The sequence below is a fragment of the Pipra filicauda genome, unplaced genomic scaffold (assembly GCF_003945595.2).
Source record: "Pipra filicauda isolate LSUMZ 115617 unplaced genomic scaffold, ASM394559v2 scaffold187_size1440530_pilon, whole genome shotgun sequence".
NCBI lineage: Eukaryota > Metazoa > Chordata > Aves > Passeriformes > Pipridae > Pipra > Pipra filicauda.
This window is the reverse complement of record NW_024104295.1, coordinates 858,332-880,098: the sequence shown is the minus strand read 5'-3', so window position 1 is coordinate 880,098 and position 21,767 is coordinate 858,332. Positions and strand designations below refer to the sequence as shown.

At 40.2% G+C, this 21,767-nt stretch overlaps 1 protein-coding gene across 6 annotated transcripts in view; it reads right to left on the bottom strand.

Annotated features, from left to right (window-relative positions):
• Positions 1-21,767, bottom strand: part of KIAA1217 (KIAA1217 ortholog) — a 233,054-nt gene that overhangs the window by 20,415 nt on the left and 190,872 nt on the right. For 3 of the 6 annotated variants that reach the window (XM_027751716.2, XM_039380160.1, XM_027751734.2), the window contains exons 7-10: positions 20,094-20,198; positions 19,622-19,674; positions 12,372-12,532; positions 5,729-5,904 (exon numbers count right to left, since the gene is read on the bottom strand). In XM_027751716.2, coding sequence (XP_027607517.2) covers positions 5,729-5,904; positions 12,372-12,532; positions 19,622-19,674; positions 20,094-20,198 — 495 coding nt within the window. The remainder of the gene's footprint in view (positions 1-5,728; positions 5,905-12,371; positions 12,533-19,621; positions 19,675-20,093; positions 20,199-21,767) is intronic. The other 3 variants (XM_027751733.2, XM_039380161.1, XM_027751735.2) reach the window with 1 other exon arrangement.

The following is a 21,767-nucleotide window of genomic DNA, read 5'->3' as shown; positions in this document are numbered from 1 at the left end:
TCTATTAAAATACCAGGAATATTCTAGGAAGCAGTTTAATTGCATGTTAAAAACAATGCAAAGGAAACTCTGAGTTGACAAATTGGCTAATCGTTTTAACCTAACCTTGGGCCTCATTTTTCACATCCACTCGGGTATTGGGTTTGCAATTGCTGTAAGAGAAGCAAGGAATGAGCTGATTGCCTGAAAAGGGGTAGGAGAAGCCTGCCCCCTGCACCAACTGCAAGTCTTGCATTTCCACATATTTCCCTTGCGCCAGCACTGCCACAGAAAACCAGCCATTTTCCCAGACCCATCTCAGTGACATGGGGAAGAAAAGTAGGTGGCCAGTAATGGGATAAAAAGGAGAAAATTCCTTACAGCACTACTCCACATGTAGGTCAATTTAAACTGGGAGCACAGTCACATGGAACAATACATGAAATTACAATAGTACTTCTGATACACAGAGAAACAGAAGTAGAATCAGGATCTGAACAGTAAGTGCACAGAGCAAAGAGTTAATTTCAATCGAAAGACTAACTTTAGAAACTATAAAATAATTTTGAATTAAGAATCATAAGTTGCTTCTGAACAGATCACAAACAAGAGAAGGTAAATGATCCTGTTCCCACTTTAAGACCACTTCTCCCAGAGACTGCCTTGAGAAAGCTGGGAGAGTGCTGATTCCACTAGCACAAGCAGACTGGCAGGAAACAATCCTCTGGACCACACGATGGCAGCAAGGGAACGTTTCTAAGGCTATTTTTCCAGTGGAAGAGGCTGCAATAATGCAGATATCTGCTGTGTCTGTCTGCCTTTGCAATAAAAGGAACAGACACTAGGAAGAAGCTGGAAAAAGAATCTGGCTTTCTGTCACTCACTACAATGCAAAGGCTCCTGCTCTGCAGAACAATGCTTAGTCATACATCCTCTCTAGCCTTAATGCCCTGATAGTGGCATTTGGGCTAGGCAGTGCTGCTCTGGGAATCATGGGGTATCCTCCTAGATCGGCACTGGAAAAGCAGCTTCTCAGATATTCCCATCCACCACACAACAAAAAGATAAAGAAAGAAGCTTAGAATTGTTCATGTGTGGAAAGAAGAGAAAGGAAAACACAGAGCAATATTACAATGTTTTGGCTGGTTTATGCTTGTTGGAAACAGGGGGATAAAAAAAAAAGACTTCCAGGTAGCTGATAGTGGCTCACCATCTCCTTTGTTCTTTGAGCAGAAATGGAAGGGTCATCATAAACTCCTTTGATTCCATACAGTGATAATATCAAACAAGACAACAGGTCCTGAAATTACACAGGGGATACCATATTACACTGCTTTGTGTTGCTAACTGCAAGGGAAAAGAAACTTCATCCCTCAGGACCCAAAGTCTGAAACAGATCCAGCAGTCTCCAGCATTTCTTTTCTGTAACTAGGGAAACAGCTTCGCTTTATAGACTGACCTGAGCAAATTAAGACATGCACATTAATGCAGTTTTAGAAAGCTAATGTAAAAGAAATTATTTTTTCTGCATCTATGTTCTATGCAGGGGAGCCAAGACAAACTCCTATGCTGAGATCTTTCTCTAGGCAAAAAAAGCATCAGAGGATCTGCCTCAGATTGCAGTATCAATAGAGCAGGTTACAAAACAAACTGACAAAATTAATAGTAACAAATCACCCAGACCAGATGGTATTTGTCCTGGAGTTCAACAGCAACTCGAGATTGAAACAGTTGAACTATTAATGTTAAACATCTAACTTCTTGATTAAAATTGCTTTGGCACTAGATCAGTGGAAAGCAGAATAGATGAAGCAAATGTTTTAAAACGGGATGGTGCTTTCGAGGGAACTGTACTCTGGTGAGACTGACACTTAGACTGGTGTAATTGATAGATATCAAAATAAAGAATGAACAATAAAAAATTAATGGAACAATAGACAAATATGCTATGAAAGATAGGAATTAATGTGGTTTGTGTAAAAAGAAGGTAAGTCTCAAAAATCCACAAAGTAACAACAAAAGCATGGGGACAAGCTATAGTCCAAAAGGCTTTCAGCAACGTATTTGAGCAAAAGCTTTCAAGAATGCAAAGTTGCCATGGGACAAGAGAGGAAACTCTCTCATGGATAAAGTACTGGAAGTAAAGAGAAGAGATTAATGAACAGCTTACTCAATGAATGTACTTTGCTGGTGGGTTCCATAGAGATCACTGCGAGGGCTGATGCTTTTCAACATATTATAATTTTAAAAAATCTTAAAAGACTATTATATTATTCAGGGTAATGAAAATAAAAGGTGACTGCAGAGGACTCCAGATAGACCATCTGATACTAACTGACCAGGAAAACACCAAAGATTAACTCCTAGTAAATGGAAAGTAATACTCATGAGGAAAGGAAAAATAAAACCAAAATGAACCCTACCTAAAACCAATAATCTCCCAAAACCTTTAGGTTTTATACACAGTAATGAACTTTGAACTGATAATCATTCATTGTCAGATGTTGGATTTTTAACGTAAAGCTCATGTGGAATACGAGGACAGGAAGGTCACACCTCACCACTGCACAAAGTCAAGGTGTGCCTGCATCTGATACAGCTCTTTCAGGGCTCTCCTGTCTCCCCATTCCCATGTCACTCGTGCCAAAAGGCATGACTGGGGGAAAAGGGAGTGGAAAGGGAGGGGGGGGTCTATAACATCATGACTAGCATGGCGAGGGTGAATATTCTGCTGTGCATGATTTAAGAGTTTGGGGATTGATTGACAGATGAAAGATTCAAAAACAAACAAAAAAAGATCCTTTATACCAAAAAAAGGATTACTCTGTAGAATTCACTGCACCTAGATGCTGTACACAACAAAGTTTACAAAAATTTTAAAAAATTCATAAGTCCATGAAAAGTAAGCAATCCACACAGAGCTCTTTTGCATAGGAAGATACTGTCTCTGACTTGGAAAATCACAGAATCACAGAATTCTGAGGGTTGGAAGGGACCTGTGGAGATCATCCAGTACAAACCCTCTGCCAAGGCAGGGTCACCTAGAGCAGGTTACACAGATCCCTTAACTACAAGTCATTAAAAGCAAGGTGTGCTCTGTGAACTTTGACATGTTCTACCCTTTCCCAAATATCTGGTGTGAGTAGCTCTCCAAAATTGCTAAATGAAGTTTTGTTTTCATTCAGCACGGTTATTCTCACATAAAAAAATCTGACACTTTTCCTTACAAAGTATAAATTGTAGGTTACTCTGCATCATAATCCATTAGACAGATTGGATGTGGCCATGATTTAAATACTGTACTTATAAACCACTTCTAATAAAGTGCTTAAAATAATCTACAACATACAGTAATCACATCTGTAACATGCTTGTCATGACATAAATGCTTCATCAGTCAATGTGTCATAGCATCATAATTTGTCCTTTGTCTGGTAAGTTTTAAATCGAGTATCTACAAGTGTGATATACGACATCTCTAATGCTTAATCAAAAGATAAGATAGAAAAAACCTACACAGTTAATTCCAAGTGTGTATTTCCCAGTGTTACAAGTGTGCATGAACACTATGTTTAACAGATTTCATCAGATATCTCTGAATTGTAATGCTGCTACAGCTGTGACACACATGGGCACACTTCTGTAGGCACCATCATGAATAGCTGCTACACAGAAAGCTTTCTCTGAAATGTAGACCAATATTTCTGTTGTTTACAACATGAAACTGCCAGTATTTTTATTTCAGAGAATTGCAGAATGGTTACAGTTGGAAGGGACCACAGTTGGTTATCTGGTCCAACCTCCCTGCTCAAGCAATAATCTTCAGAATTGCAGAAAGGAGAACTTTTTAAGCTGAGATTTACCACCTCAGAGTAGTAGTAAGTGTTGCAGAAATCCTTAAGCTTTGGTGTGTTGCATGAAGACAGTATACTAATTTAGTCCTATGATTTAGGAAAGGTCAACAGGGCAACAACTGAAATACTAAGAAATGACAATTTTTTTGCCCTTTTGCTTTGCATTTGTTTATACATCTGCACTGGGATCAGCTTAATGGTAAGTGCCTACGTAGAATATTGGCCTTTTTCTCAATATTGCCAGCGACGTTTGATGTGTAATTTTGTGCTGTATGCTCCTCATTATTAACAGCCATCAGCTGTTGAAATTAAAGCATTGTTGTCAGATGTGCTTTTCTTTTGGGCTCTGATCCTGCAAACGAGCAAATACATGACAAAGGAATCTCATTGGATACAACTGATGAAAAATAACTGTAAGCAAATTAATGTTTGTTTCTAGTATGTCTCTAAAGGGGGTGAACTAACTTTTGAATGATTTATGACATTTCCCTGTAACTTTAACAAATGAAGTAGCATAGAAGCAGCAGAAACTCTATAAACAGGAAACATTCCAAAACCTGATGAAACAGAACCATATTGCAATCAAAGTCATATCCTGAAAGAACAGCTGTAACAGCGAATGCCACTGGCACTTGACTTCACTCAGTGTCCATTTTATGAGGCAATGCGATAAACAGCCAGCACATAAATTGTTCTTTCCACAGAGAATAAACTATCTAAGAACTAGGCAATGAGGTACACAGGAATAAAGAGAGGAATAGGAGGGTAATTACTTAAAACTACAACACAATGTTATTTAAGACTACAAATCAGCTGAGAAGATTATATACTGTAGCATGGACTGCTACTGCACATTCAACTTTTCTTCACAGGAACCATACTCTCCCTTAGTAACACTCTACCTTGTCTTTACATATGCACCTTTTTTATGACAAATTGTATTGGTCTGACAACACATTGATCAACAGGAAAGATTTACTCTCCTCAGCTGTCAATAACTGTACTTTATGGCTCTTCAATCATAATTTCCATTGACAAACTGACTAGAAAGTTTTTCTCTATTATGCAGCAATTCTTCAGGTGTGAAATAAATGCAATAATGAGAAATAATTAGTTATGTAACATCTTACAAATGTAAGTGTTAGAACTAGCTAAATTGTTTATTGATTTCAGCTTCATCTTGCCTCCTGCTGACTCTGAACAGAGACTAAAGCAAACAACTTGATTCCACCAGTCTTGGTAGGCCAAAGTTTTTTTGGGAAAAAAAAAAAAGAGTCTTACAAAGGGCCTTTACACAGCAACCATCAAAAGGAAAACATTTTTATCTGCAGTTAAGTGTATGGAAATTCCAATGAGTACATTTTAGACAAAGACTGGCATTGCTGACTGCAATTAAACTTCAATCCTCTATTTATGAGCTTCCCCTACCTCTCCCATGCAATATCCAAAGCATTTACTATTGAAATATGATTTTCGTACTTGAAGCCAAACTCATTACCTTCCTTTGCATCCATTTGTTCTTGAGGAAATTCCTCCCTCCTTCCCTAAAGCATAATACATAAAGCTGAAGGGTAGAGCTAGAGAAGAAGGAGGCTTTCAGAATACAAAGGTGGTCATGCCCCTTATAGTCATCAGTCATCTGTCCCTTTGCAGGGGACTTCTGAAGAGGTTGAAACTCTTTGTACTGGTGGGACTTTCCCAGTGGGCTGTGCAAAGACAGACTCCCAGTCAGGACCAGCGACACAGTTTTACAGCCAATGTGATACACAGCAAGGAAACACAGCTAAAAGAGAACATACAGGTGCAGTTTCACTGTAAATAGTGGTGAAAGCTACCACTTTGTGGAAGAAAAAGCCAGGCAAAAGCCATAAATTTTAAGAGGTTTCTCAACCCACCATAACTTCTTTACAATCTTTTCTTCCTCGTTGAGGTATTTCTGCCTTTCTTGTTCCACCAGGTTGCGCTGTCGCTGCACAGGATCTTCAAGCCTCTTCACTGTTTCAATCATTTTGCCATTGATCTCCAGCTCTGCTTTCTTCACCATTGCCCTCAGCATCTCCTGGTTCTGCAGCTGTTGCACAAAAGAAATCAACTTCAATTTTTCCTGCTTGACTGACATCCCTGGCAAACGAATACATTTCAGAGCTCAGAAGGTTGGGATAAACACAGCCTACAGTGAGCAAATGTTTTTACTTTCTTCTTTCCCTTTTTAACTGTACCTATCTATAAATATTATTCTATGTATTCCACATATATCTAACTTCCAGCTGCAAGGTGATGAACAAAAGATGTTGGGATCAGTTTGTCACCTTCAGTGACAACTTCTGCAAGGATTGTGGCCCCTTTATTATGCTTGGTTCCATATGAATCGAGAATTAATTACGCCTCACGAGAATGCCGGAAGCTTGACTTCCACTTTGCATGTATCTCATAAGCTTATGCATCACGCTGCCCATACGTGCCTAGTGGATAATCCCACACATTAATGTCATGGCTGGAATGCACTGCTGTTTTCAGAATGGAAATTTTCAGTCTCTCAAGTGGCAGAGGAAGGACTGTGCCACACAGTGTAATTTGGTACAGACATACAGCTCATCTGCAATACGCAAAACCTTCTTTACCCACCAAAAAAACCCTCTTTTATAATATGGTAATTTTCTGAGCACTGCAAGGGTCACACCTTCTTACTTGTCTTAGCCTGATGTTAAGTAACTAAAGCATTAATTTTCTTGCTGACATTAAGCTTACAGAGCAAAACACAGCTAAGAAAGCAAACTAGACTGTACTCTTCTGTGGGTAGCCCTAGAGCAGCTATGCCCCATGCTCACACAAACCAAACCTGTTTCAGTCTTTTATGCAAATCAAAAGATTCGAAGTGATAAGCAGGACTCCACTTAGTCACAGTTTTAGGATACAGGCAACATGAACTCAACTCTGTTAGCACAGCAGCCATCTCATACTGTGAGATTTTAAAAACACCTGTGTCAATTGGGGGACAAAATTCCAGTTTTAAAACTAGCACTTAACTGTCAGCTGTCTTCTAAACATTCAGGCTTAACAGCCAAACCACATTTAACACACAAAGTAAAACCAAGACCTAATAGGAAGAACCACAAAAATGGGTTACCTACAAGACTGTATAATGCAGGAAGACTTCTTTTTAACTTGATTTAAGAGAATTCACAAGAATCAGAGAAAAAAAGGCCTTTGCTGAGGCAGTTCTTTCCAACCAGTATGGGCATGAGAGGAGCAAACTCAACCTTACCCTCCCAACTCTTCAGTCCCTATGCTTGATTCTTTCCTCCAGTGACACAACTGTGATGAGAGGAAGGGTAACACCTCACTGCAGGTGTGTGTAGAGGGTGATCTGAGCTGTGACAAGCAGGAGGTGTTAGCCCAAAACTCAGCTGAAGATAAGTGTTAGCAGTTAGGGAAAAAAGGAAGCTGAAAAACATTTGAACAGCACAAATATATAAACATTATCTGGATTATTTTAAAGACAATTTTAAAGTGAATGTGTGTGTTTTTCCCCATTATGGGATTAATGTTTGGATTTGATAAATTAAAACCTCATACTGCAAGGCCAGCAAAACTCTCTGAGACACACACCTCTTTCATCATGTTATATTTTCAAGTAGGAAAACCTAAATGAATGAATAAATGAGTGAATGAGCGTGTAACACTTCAGTCACACAGTTTATTCACAGCTCTTTAAAAAGTGGGGAAATTTGACACAGGGAAGTGATTTAGGATATGAGAAACAACCGATCCGAGATCAGTGAGAAGGTCAGTAACAAAGTTAGACTTAAGTCTCAGGTGTCTAGAATTTAAGTCCTCAATGTTCCTCCGCTGGTAACAGTGACTTCCAGTAAGAGTGAAACTGAGTATGTGTGAGCGTGTGAGGTTGTGAAATGGGCAAGCACATATTTTTTCCTATTATGGGGGCATGTAGGGGATCTATATTTATTGTGGTGATGCCTACAGCTAAGGTGCTTGTCATCTTCATTTATAAAAACCTTGAACAGTACCAGGAAGTTTCAGTCATAAATGTTCATCCATTTCTCATAACGAGATTACGGAATAAAAAAGTAACGCAGTAATATTTCAAAGAAGCTTGTATGTTGAGGACTCCCAAACTTCAATGTTTGGAGTGAGGCCCTGAAGTCTGGGAAATTACTCATCTTGGTATGAAAGACGGTTTTGCCATTTCTACAAAAATCCATGCAATACTTGGCTAGTTACAGAAAACCTGGGTTTGCTCGTGCTTAGGAAAATGGGACAGATAACAAGAAAGGAGAAAAACATACAGGTACAGAGAGGCAAAAGAACCAGGGAAGAGGAGCAATTGTGGCCGAGTCTCCAGCCATAGGACAGCATGAGGCAGAGCAAGCAGAAGCAGAGGGGAAGAGCTGTGGCTCAGAAGGCAGTCTCTGGCCATTACAGCACATCTACCTCCATGTTCTGGAACTGAACTTGATTCTTACCTTTCTTCTTCCAGCAGGTATCAGACCTGAGATGCCCTGGCTAACTGCATACCCCATTTGTCCCTCTGACCACCTCTGCCATTTACTTCGCCGTCTCAAGTAGAAGAAATTTATGGATCTGCGAGAGTTATTCTGGTTCCACAGAGTAGAACTTTTTGTACTTTAAGCTTGCTCAAGAGCAAGCCAAATAAACAATCTTAGACATTCATACTTGAAAAGAAACTTTGTTAAAACTGTACTCAAGTTCCAAGGGCAAGTGCCCAAAAGTAAGGAAATGCAATGCAGGCTTTCCTGTCACCACCAAATGGCAATTTCTTGCTAATTAGAGTTAACTTGACTTACAACTGCAAGCAGCAATCAAACAGAAAGAAATTTAACATGCTTTTCTAGTATTCTAGCATCCTCTCCTACATTCATTACCCTTGGCTCTCACTCCCAGCCTCACTAATCTCTCCAGTACCTACCTTGTCCCTCTTCTTCAGCTACTGCTCCAGCCATTATTTGTCACTGCCCTCACACAAGTACTCCAGCACTGCCTCTGGCACCCACTTCAAGAATAATCTGATAACCAGTTCAGTTCACTTTGAACCAATTATTATTATCTATGAGACATGGCCCTGCTCCTCATTAGGAGACAAGCGTGACTTGTCCAGTGGAAGCCTCCCAGGCCCTTCTGGGAGAGGCTTCTGGGCCACTCACCTCCCCATGCACTACAGTGCACAGCCACAAATAGGACCTGACTACCTGCAGCTCAGGACCTCTGCAGAACCTAGTTCCTGAAGTTTGTTACCATACACTGATTAAACTCCAGTTCTATAATGCAGCTTAAAATATATTTGAATTTCTAATTCAAAGCTACACTTGTGAGACTGAGTATCATATACCACCTTATATGGTCATATACCACATATACAGACAATGTTGTTATTACTTTTTCTGTCCTTTCTTCAGCACTCACTTCCCTGCAAACAATGCACTGGGTAAAGGAAAAGCATGCATGCATACACATTCCTAATGCTGATCCTTAATCATATCTGTGCTCCCTTAAAATGTTTTCAACTAAAGAAAATAAGGAGTAGACAAAAAAAATTCAATTATGTAGAGGCTCATGTACATATAACCTAATGACATATACCATGTACATGTACTTTGAGGCTTGGTTTAAACCTACTACTAAGAGTTCTCATTGTCTGTGACTGCAGAATGAACAACCCCACTAAAATCATCATGGGCTCCAAATCTTACCAACAACACATTTATCCAGGACACAGGCTGGGTTACAGCCTACCTCTGGCAATGAGGAAAACTCCACAGAAGCATGGAACTAGTCTTTCTTGAATGTCTCTGAGAATCAGAGTGATTAAGGAAGAAGCAAGTGGAGTAGCAAGGAGAGTATCTAACTTCTAGCAAGAGCCATGAGGCAAATGTCTTTATGTCAAGAATCTCTGTTTAACATCCAACCACAGACTGAGTCTTAACTTTCTGTTTGCATCTGGTAACATATATTTAACTGGTGTGTGAATCAATACATCTGGATCAACTGCTACTGGATAAGGTTTAAAAAGAAGATTTTGCTGGCACAGACAAAGGCTACAGGAATCAATGGGTCTTTTCCATCATGTGTTTCTCTGATCCTATAAAGAAAATTAATAGAAACTTACGGTGATAACATCAATTGAATATAGAACAATAGACAGTATTAAATATAGTTTTGTGTCCTGTTCCTGTTTCTTAGTTATCCTGCCAACTTTTGTGCCTGTGCAATCATCTTTTTCTTTTTTTTTTGGTGTTTCTTCTAGTGTGTCACTGTATGAAAAATTCACACAAACGGGAACGAACCGACTGCCAACCCAGGAGAAACAGTGAAAGTGAAAAATATGAAGTACTGTCAAACATACAATGCAAACTATCTAGGTAAACAGAAAAATACTTTTTCTCTTTTATTTATAATAATTTTTGAAAAAACATAGCACGAAATATTTCATTAGAAATGTGATATTTCAACACTATCTGTTTTACTTGCTTCCCTATCAACTGTGAGCTCTTTTTCAACATAATTCAGGAAAGCCATGACGAAAACTCACTCTCATGAATATAATTCATGTGTAACATGCCAAAACTTCCCTTGAGCTACACATTCTTCCATGTGACTATCACAAATTTCTCAACTTCCTGCTAGTTCAATGCACCAAGTTTCTATAATTTCTGAATTAAGGGAAGCAAGCCAGAGTTAATGAACACACTCGGGATATGTCTTTTTTCCCTTCTCAAGACTTCCTTGGCAGCACTGATTTGTGCAGATGGTATGAGTTTTTTCACTCCTGTGTGCCACACTGCTATAGCTGATCAAAAGCAAGGCTTCTGCCCTGGGCAGGGCCATGGGGACAAAGCGCAGCTGGGGAAATGCCACCTCCTTGGTGAGCAGGCCCTGTGAGAACGATGTGCTCACTGCCTCCAGCACAGCACTTCAGGCTCCAGCCCACTTTACAAGGCCACATGGTAAGCACAGCTGGTGGCCAGACCACAGGCATTTGCCAAGAGCTGCATTTGGCACATGGGGCTGCAGAAGGACAGAGGGGCTGCAGCGGTTTGCGGCACAAATGTGGAAGAATATGCACATACACATAATGTGCCAGAGCAGAGATCCTTGGCACTAATTCAAGACCAGTGTCTTCAAATTAGATGGGGAACATGGTGGCTGGCACCTAGGCAGCACTGCTGAAAATAGTTTTTGCAAGATACATTTGCTATAGGAACATACTAATCCTAAACTGAAAGTTTAAATGCATGGGAGCTTATGACAGGCAGAAGTCACCTGGTCGACACAACTCTTTGCTCCAAACACCTTCTGTCATCTCTTCATTCTCAGCAAACTGAGCACAGGACCTTGTCACAGCATCTTTAGTCAGCCACATTTTCCTATCCTGATGCTTACCTCAGCCTTTTGCTCCCTTGCTCTATGACTGGTTCATAATTCAATCTCCTTTAGATAAGGAGGTGAAAGCAAAACATCCTCTGAATTCTGATCTGTATTATCATTTTCTTCTGAATTAATCAGCAAATCAAACATGATTGACACAGTACCATTCAGAACCACCTTGGCTGTAAAAGCAGTAGCTGCAGCCTTACAATACCAAACATGTGATGTCACTTTCTGGGCAAGGAGGACTGGCAGAGTATTGAAGTCCACTTTGTCTTACAAGAAAGTGCTCTGGCTCCTTTTCCATGTTCTGGGACAAGACACAGTGCTCTTCAGTTTCCAATTAAGTGAAGAGCTGAAGACCTGTACAGTTGCATATGCTTATTTTCACAGTGTCTGAGATGAACATCGTATATTTATATATGCAGCAGGACTGTACGTGCCAACGTAGTATTTTTGTTAACTCTTCAATGCCCATATAGTTTCTTGCAGGTTTTGAGGTGTTGATGTGTATTAGGAAGGTACTGCTAAAATGTGAATGTAAGCAGGGCACAACAAACAGCAGCAACTTTTGAAATATCTTTTTTCCTTACTGTTCAAGTTGGCTATTCTTCTGGATTCTGTAAATACAGGACTCAAGCTCTGGCTTAATGCATGTCTACTGATCCTCAGCTACATTTGGGTTTCCTGACATCAAAGTTGTTTATTCAGGAATTTTAAAACTGTCTCAACTGTAAACAGTATGAAGCAGGAACATGGCTCTTCCAACATGTTTATACAGCACATAGCATAGCAGGGTCCAAACTGTAATCACAGATTTGATATTACTGTAATATAAATAGTGCTTTAATGTCCAGAGTCATCAAACAAAGCTAGAAATTAATTTTTTTTTCTCAATATCCAAGCAGCAGTAGTTTAACTGAGCTAATACCCATACTTCTACTCAAGCTAGAACTTTTTGTGTCTTCATTACCTGGGTCTGCTCTTTGCTACAACTCTGCTACTGAGAATCACTTATACAAAAAGTAAAAGACAGAGAAAATGAGAGACAGGGAGGGAGGGAGGGAAGGAGAGAGGAAAAAGGCATTTGCTGACAACCCACCTTTTTTCCCAGCATTACCCAGATAAGCATACCTGTAGCTGCTTCATCTGATGCAGCTGCAGCCGCAGGTCTGACACGTTGCGTTTCATACCATGCAGGCTGACTTGCATTGATAGGGCTCCAGCAGGGTGATGGACGACAGCTGACTCCACAGTTGCCAGTGCATTCTTCCCCCCAGACATGTTAGAAACACCTGAAATAAGCAGCAGTACAGGCTGAGCTCGTGCAGAGAACACGCAAACATGATCCTTCCTCTGCCCACTGAATCCACACATATTTCACACAGATGGACAAGGAAACGACAGATGCCAATGCTCAGTACTGACAGGGGGCTGGCATCTCCTTATCCAATATATTTTGAGGGAAGTCTGTACAATATCAGAGCATATGTCTGCTCGAACTTCAGTTGTATCAGAGCATTGCATTACCCCAAGACTGCTTTCTACCTATAGTGGAGATAGGATAATAAAATACAACTGCAGATTACACAAAACAGCAGAAAATCAAATTGGTGCTGCAAGTCACTTCGGGATTAGCCTCCCAGGAGACATCTGAGACCGAGCTGATGCAAATTTATAGGACTCTTGAACTGCATATTTGTTGCTTAATCATCACAGGAAAGAGATTCAGTCGAGCTGTCAAATGTGGAGAAAAGGCTTCTATAGAAAATGTTGCTTCACTGCTTAAGGGACAACTGCATTATTTCTAGCAGGTGTCTCCAACAGTGGCCATATAAAAACAGAGAATTAAAATGAAGGTGTGGCAGAGGCTCTCCAGCTGTGTTGCATCCACCCACTCCCTTTTAGTTTGTCAGAAAGGAGTACAGCATAACACAAGGAAGTGAGCTGAGCCACACTCTGAAAAAAACCATCAGTGTCCTCACAACACTTTCTCTGTTAAAGTATGCTTTTCCTCTAAACAGCATTAATATCAAGCTTGCTCTTTTCAGTCTCAAGTACTTGGGAAGAAACTTTGTATACAGATACCAGCATATTCCAATTCATCAGCTAATAGTCATGTAACAGCTTCCTCTCTCAATTTGCACTTACACACCCATATTCTTCAAATTTTTTTTCTAATGTGTCCCTCCCCACCACTCCCCTCCCAACTGCCAGCAGACAAAATGGCACACTGTCAGTAGGACACTTCATTTTTTAAGTCCAGCACAAGAAGGACATTGAGGTGCTGGAGCACATTCAGAGAAGGGCAATGAAGCTCGTAAAGGGTATGGAGCACAATTCTTATGAGAAGTGCCTGAGGGAGCTGGGGTTGTTCAGCCTGGAGAAAAGAAGGTTCAAGGTCCTTATCACTCTCTATAGCTACCTGAAAGGAGGTTGGGGTCGGTCTCTTCTCCCAGGTAACAAGTGATAGGACAAAAGGAAATGGCCTCAACTTGCACCAGGGGAGGTTCAAATTTAATATTAGAAAAACTCTCTTCACCAAAAGGGTTATCAAGCATTGGAAGAGGCTGCCCAGGGAAGTGGTTGAGTCACCATTCCTGAAGGTACTTAAAAGATGTGTAGATGTGGTGCTTAGGGACCTGGCTTAGTAGTGAACTTGGCAGTGTTAGGTTAATGGTTGGACTTGGTGATCTGAAAGGTCTTTTCTAACCTAAATAATTCCACTATTCCACTCTATTATTAGGTCATTCCCTACTTCAATTTCTTCCTTCTCTACGAATAAAACAAAAAATTGAAGGAAACAGAAAACAGCTCATCAATGGATCTTCACAGGGATTTTGGTCATCGTTTGTTCCCAAAATAATACATTCTATCAAGTTCAATAAAATCAAACAAAAACTAGTGTTGTGAGCTTTTCTTTGCCTGTTAAAGGCAAATTTTCAGTACACTAAAGTGCATGACACATCTTCTGATCGAAATGAGTATGAATACAAGAGTGGGAAGTTCTATCCCATGTTCTCATCCCTAGTAGTCTTTTCAACCATTAAAGTCTCCAAATGTGCCCGAGTGAGTAGAGCTCAGTAGAACACACTGTTATCCCTTGGCCAACAGCAGTGGATACCTCAAACACAGCCTTTGCAAAATTCATCTGAGGGAAGCATTCTTAAAGGATGGAAATTACACCAGACTATATTTATTTAAAAATAGGCTAGAAGTTTTTTAAGAATCATGTTTCTGGCTTTACCTACATTTGCAGCTCCTGCCAGTGAAAGCACAGGCTCCTCTGGCTGGCTCTGTGCTACCTGTGGTGTGCTATGCCATCAGCTTCTGGAGACATGCTCAGACAAAAAGCTGTTCTAGCCTGGTGCAGGATGTTGTAAGGCTATACCTTCTCTAATGGTCCAGCTAAATCTGCTTAGTGCTTCAACAACAGCACTTTTCACTACACTGCTGAGCAAGCTGCTGCACATTTTTGCTATACTCCAGTATGATTCAATGCTCTCTTGACTTTCAAAGAGCTGCTTAACAGAAAGCAACACTCAAGAAATAAACAGTCCTTGTTCACTGCCATTATATACCCACTCCATGCTTCAGTCTAATATATGCTAATACTTATCTGTCTACATGTACACTGCAGTTTTTCCTACAGTCAAGCATCTATTTCTCTCCCACGTGCACTATTTTTTCTTTTTTTTTTTTTTTTAAGAAAATTGTATTTAGTTCATAAACTTTACAGACAGAAACCACCAGAGAGTCTGAAAAATGTGGATAAGCCTCCAAGAGTTCTGATCCCTAGCCACAAATCTGGACTATTTTTGAAAGCACATCTACCTTTCTGCTGTTCTTTGCCTCAAGCAAAAGCTCCAAATCCTCAGCCCCCGACCCTGTGATGATGCAGCCAAGGCATGAATCAGTCCCCGCCAGTCTTTCCCCCCATGCTGGAACCCAGTCAATTCACATATTTTCTCAGGAAGGGGTTGCCTGCTTTCCTTTTAGTGTAGATGGACTGTAATCTGCTTCTGTAAGCAATAAATGTCTCTGACTCTCTACAAAGCAGCTCTCCTCCTCCACAGCTGCCTCAGCCACCTCTTCTCACCACTGGGTACTCTCAGCTGCCACAGCGCCCCTGCTGCAGAGTGTGCTCAGAGCCTGTCAAACATGAGGTGGGATGCCCGGGGGTGTGAAACACAAGGAGACACCGAGTGAGCAGTAACGATCAGCAGCTGATTTCTCAGACATACATATTTTCATCACAACTGAATAAAAGTGCAGTTGAACGAGGGGCTGCTTTATCTAGGGACTGTAGCTCACTTTTGGAAATAATCCCAGGCTGTAGCTTTGCGATTAGATGTGTGGCCAGACAGATCAACGGGAAAGGAACAGCATTAGCTGTGCGGTTTTTACATAAACCCTTGCTGGAGCTAGGTAAAGGGACCTGAATGCAAACCCCCTCCATAATTCCCCGGTACTCTGGACAAAAACAAATCTTAACCTTTTTTACAAAGGCTAATGAAGTAAGCTGCCATTTTCAGAGTACAAAGAGAACTGATGTGCAGGAAAGAGAAAGATTTGCTGTTTGTTCAGGAAGGTAAGGAACACAACTTCTACTCCCTGACACTTGACCTTTGCTATGGTTGCAAAGACACTCCTCTCCTTCCATTTTCCAGATTTATTTTTTTTTTCTAAAATGCTAAGATTTTATTTTTAAGCAGGCTGGGAGAAAAGGCCATCAGAAGACACCCAGCAATGTTTCCTAACAAATTACTCATCTTCTTATTAAAGAGCCACAACATTTTCAAGCATCATTTAGGGAGAAGTGAGTTTCTAGATACTTAAACATCCTTAAAAGAATAAAATATAATATATATATGTGTGTGTGTGTATAAAATATATATATAACTGTGCAACTTCTCCTCATTGATTCAGAATGAATTCAGAATCATGTTTGACCTGCAAATGCTGACAGAGTTCAAAGATTAGCATGATCTATCTTTGAATCGGAGGAGAGCAAGCAGATATAGAAAATGTTTTAATTCACAGGTCATCACAACAGGAGTCAGTCATGCGAAAAAGGCACATAGACATACACAGATGACAAGACAGTTCACAAAGAGTGAGGAATCAAATGTGAGCCCTATGTTTGTAATTCTTCTCCCTGCTGCCATCTTTCTCTTGGTTTGTATTGTGGTGTTAGTACAGAAAGTCACACTCCCTGCTACCTTTTCAGGAAATACTAAAATGTCTTCCTGCCTCTTCCAACAAGGCAGCCACTAGCAAAAAACTACTGCTTTTTTCAGTAATCCATGACACCACTGATCTCAATTCAATCAATGAATCCAGGATTTAGTCTATCAATCAATCTCCACTTGATGAACAGAAATATGACAGAAAAGAGTATGTGAGCATTTCTCAGGGTATTTGTTAGCAATCTCAGGGAGACTCTTCCTAGTATGGTTTGGTTTTAGAATCACATGCTGTTCCTAAGTGAAGAGTTCCTTGATGGCATTTGCGTTCAATAAACTGAAGATCTTTATAAGGATTCAGTCATGGGATTTCTCCTAACATTAGTAGAAGAGACATAACCAGCCTGTGGAGGGTTGCTGTTCTTTGAACCCTACCCCACCATGAAAGAACCGAGCCTAAAGCAATAAAACTTAAGAAATGCAGACAAGCATTGTCATTACAGTCTCATTTTCCCCAGCGAAAAAGCTTTTTTTTTTTTTCCAAGGGTTCTTAATATTTGAGGCTGCTACAGACTGGCAAAGCAAAAGCATGTTAAATACAACAATTTGGTTTATATTACGTACCAAACAGAGTGTTCACAATCTTGCTATATACAGTTATCTAGAGTTTAGAAATTTTGGGTTCTTTCCCATCTCAAGGGAACGGGTTCGCTATTTTTTGCATGAAAGTCTCCTATCACTGGAACACATACTACAAGATACAACGTTGGTTCAACACTGATAAGCCAATATTATCTTGCACAGATGTTTTATTGTTTAGGATGGGAAGCAATTCATGTTTTTGCTTACCAGTGCTCTAGAAAGGACTGCTCAATCAACATTTTATACCACTTTTTCTTCCAAACAGACTTTGAAATTGCTAGAATTGGTATCTCAGTGCACAGCTGTCAAGTGGAATTGTAAAGTAAGAGAGTCAACTGCTAAATGACTATACTTAATAAAGATAGGGTTGAATTGAAGAACAAAACAGCGGTCAGCAGAAGTGTTTCTAGATGCTGCTGGCACATTTAAACCCAAGCATATTTACAAAAAGGAGAAACATTCTGCAGCATATTCTGGCAGATATCCTAATTTTCAAGTAAGGAGGGACTGCACTGATTATTAGGCTGTGTTATGCGCAATTTCAAAAGCAGGTGCAAAGGCAAAATATTCCATTATACAAGACTATTCTATTATACACCAGTTTTCAATAACAGCTGTTATGGGTTACAATACTGTAGTGTATTGGGGTCATCACACCTTGTTTCCCTTACCTCCTACAATTTAATTTTGTGGCTGAGCCATGCTGGAAGGACAGGACTCAGGGATGCAGTTACTGTATAGCTACTTTCTAGCACTGATCGGGATCCCTGCTGACTTCTGGCTGCACGGCTGGTCCCACTGCCCTATCCCCATCTCCGAAGTGATGAGAAAGGCACAGTCTGAATGCTGGAATCCTTACTCACATGCTGGATATGGGTACAGCCATACGACAAAGTCAATGTTTCTGTCAGTAAGTGACAAATGCTGATCTGGTCTTTTGACAGTAAATTACACTGCCCATCCTCCACCTTCCTCCCATGCTTAGATATGCAGGTGTTAGATGTAATTTTGCCATTTCAGGGACATGTGTTCAGTCATATGATAAGATATGAGTGAGGAGTATTTGGGAATGACAGTGGCAGGAAATGGCTGCTGGTCAGAGGAACCAAGCTATTCTGGTGGGCTGGGGAGGACTTCCAGAGGGATACCCACCTTCTGGTCCAAACTCCCACTCAAAGCTTAGATCAGGACCTCCAACTCAACACCCCTGCAAAGTACTTGTCTGGATTAGTACCAACACAGGGAAAGCGGAAAGGCTGAACAGCGATGCACTACAAAGAGGAACATAAGGTAATGTGTGTGCAGGTTGTGATGGTTTCATAGGTGCTTTATATGAGACAAGGCCTGTGCAAGTGGGAAATACCATAACTTCTCAGCCTATAATGACACTGCAATAGGGGAAAGTCTAGGAGCATTTTGCAGCTGTTTTGAAAAATTACAGACTGTTCAGTAAATTGTCTGAAAGTGAGAAATTATATCTTATTTCTTCAAAGCCTTAAGTATTGTTCTCCCTATCCAGAGGCCAGCAGGAAGGGAAGAGTTGGAACCGGACCAGAGAGTGCTTTGGGAGCAAAGCTTCGGTACCAGGATTTTAGCACTTTCTTTCTTGCATGTGCTTGATAGTTTCCAGGTCTAGTTTGATTTCTGTCGGTTAGGAGGACATAATGCAATTCCAGATAAACAGGAATCCCTGAACGTGAACTAACAGCTCCAACAGAAAGGCTAGTTAGGAGCATAATAGGTTGCTAATAAATGTGTGTGGTTTACTACCTGCCAGAGCACAGACCTCCCTGTGGGAACAGCACTACCAGGAAGTAGAAAACTGCCTTTATTTGCATTCAGTGAATGACAAAGGGCGAAGAGGAGGCATATAAACACACCAACACCCTGCAGACCTCTCCAGCAACAGCCCATAGACAAAGAGCTTCAATCACATGGAGATATTCTTTCACAACAGCCTTAACTCCATCTTTTAAACACTTAACAGCTCTCCAAGTGGGAAGCTAAAATAAGACCAGCTTTTACTGGCTTCACAATCGGTAACTCAGAACAGTTTAGGTGAATTCTAATAATTAGTAACAGATCAATAGGGCTTAATTAGGAAAAGTGATGTCTTGCTGACTACTAAATTTCCTGGTGCCATTACATCTATAGCATCCTACTGACAGAAGGACTCTAGAGAAAAGTTCAGGTGACCAGAAAAAGAATGAAATATTTAGTCTCCTACCACAGTCTGGATTCATCTGAGATTAATGACAGATATATATACTATAGATGGGATGAGTCACTGGAAAAATCACCATATGCAGAGGCTCTGCATCTCATTTAAACCATTCAGCACAGGTGTAAAACTCATTCCAAATACCATCTCAACCTGTCAGAAATTCCTCTCTTAAAGATGTGATCGACTCCCATATCCTGAACTTAAACTTCAGTTTTGACAGTACAGCTACAGGAATTTAAATAAATTTGACATTTCCATAAGCTGTGATGGTTGTAATGTTAGAGCTATTCATATACCTGAATAATTTGTAAAATAAAAGTGAATTATCTTACCTGCAGTGTCAACGCTGCTCTTGCTGGACACAATTTTCAACATCATCTTCTCACTAAAGTAATAAAAAGATGAATAATAATTTTAGCTTACTAACATTGAAACTATACTGAAGTTTATATTCAGCAAATTAAATGGCCTTGTCTAGCATACATATTTTTAATTTATATCACCAGTCAGTTGTTTGTTTTTTTTTAAATCACCTCTTTATACAAGTTAAGCAAGGAATGGAGTACAAGCAGTAGAAAGCATAGAGATGTAGCTACATTAATTCTTTTTAACACAAAGAAGAGTAATGCAGTTAATCTCCATCTATAATTTGTCATATTCTTCCTCTCTGCCTAGCATTCTCATGGAGATGATAAAGATATTTAAAAATGATTGAGCAATCAGGTTTTTTTTTTTACTATTACATTCAAATATTATTTTTGTTGATTGATTACTAAAATCATTACAGATGAATTCTGTTTTTACCTAGAAGCATCTTTGCTATTACTTGTATTTGGCCCTTTAAAAAGCGCAGACTGAACAAGACCAGTTAAACTGGCAATCTGTTTCTCCATGGCTTGTATCCTCTCTCTGTAAGACAAGAGAACCGTTTGTTAAAGCCAGATATATTCGCTTTCAGACTTGTTTTTCTAGGTGAATGATTACCACAAGATTGGAAAGACACTACAGAGTTTGTGCAAAGGCCCATGGGTACCAGTTTGCATACACCTTATAGCAGCCACTTACCGTATCTTGGCTTGGAAAGCTTTTGCATGGTAACAGACAATAAAAAGACATCTGCTTAGTTAAAACGAACAAAACAAACCACCACCAGGACAATAAACTTGTAATGATCTCACAAGGCAGGCAACTAAAACAATCTAATGCCTCTTGGAACTAGTGAAAAACTTCTTTTTCAGCACTACATGTATTTTCTCTTTTACCTACACTGATCCAATAATTTTGCCTGTACATAAGGTTTCAGGATTAAAGACTTTACACTTCTTGATACTATTTTTACTTTCCCCAAACCCAGGATTTTTGTCTGTGAAGCACTTAATCTGCCCAAGCTGACTACTTTCCAGCCCAAATCCTTTGCACCTGACATCACAACTGTCTGCCCTGGAAAGGACAGAAATGTGACAGAGAGGCACAGGACACCAAATGAAGACTGTACAGCAATAATATAATAAAACAGATTTGCTTTCATGCACATATCCTGAGAAATTCCTGAAAAGCAGAAGAAAAGAGACAAAGAGGAACTACAATAGGTATGTTCAGTCTTTTCTACAGGGACCAAAGATTACTAAACAACAGCAACCATGACATTTTTTGGATTGGAAGGCTAACATTTCTGTGTTTATCTGTTTGCATACAAATGCATATATTAGTCGGGTACCAGGGGATTTCCTCAGTGGGCTCCAAAACGGCCTTTTGCTCACACAGCTGCCTACTTACATGTGCCAGTATGTCAATGACACACCTCAACACAGACACACATCAGTATGGGACTTTCTGAAAAGGTATCCCTATGTGCCAGCAGTTAAAGTGTCTGGGGAGACACACAAAAGCAAATGCTAACAGTGAGCTGTGATTTTGGAAGGTGACTTGGAACAAAATTTGTCAAAAAGCAAGTGACTAAGCAGCAGTGACTGATGAAAGAGGATGGGACAGACACACTCAGATACAGACTCAGCCTGCTGTAGGGCCCATCCATCGACACTGCGGCATCCTGGACATGTGGGAGCAGCAAAAGTCTAGCCACCCTCAGCTTCAGTTGCTGTTTGGTGGCCAAAGCAACAATGCCAATCAATAAGGGTCATACAAACTCAAATGCACATACCAATATCAGGCAAAGCAAGCTGACACGACACAAAGTGAGTAGCCAGCCTTCATTGCAGCTAGATGGATTAACCAGGCTAATTATTTCATTCACATTCAGAGAATGAATGAGGTTTGCTGGGATAGCATGCAGATAGCATAGCCAGGAGAGACTCTGAGACACCCAGAAGTTGAGAAAACAGGACAGCAAAACAAGTAATGAGATGCTAACAGACAAAAGCAGGGAAGAAAGTGGTCAGTCAGTCCCCAGCCAACAGACGTGTTCTTATTGCGATTTAATACAGTGTGTGCATCTTACTTTTCTGTCTGCATGCTGAA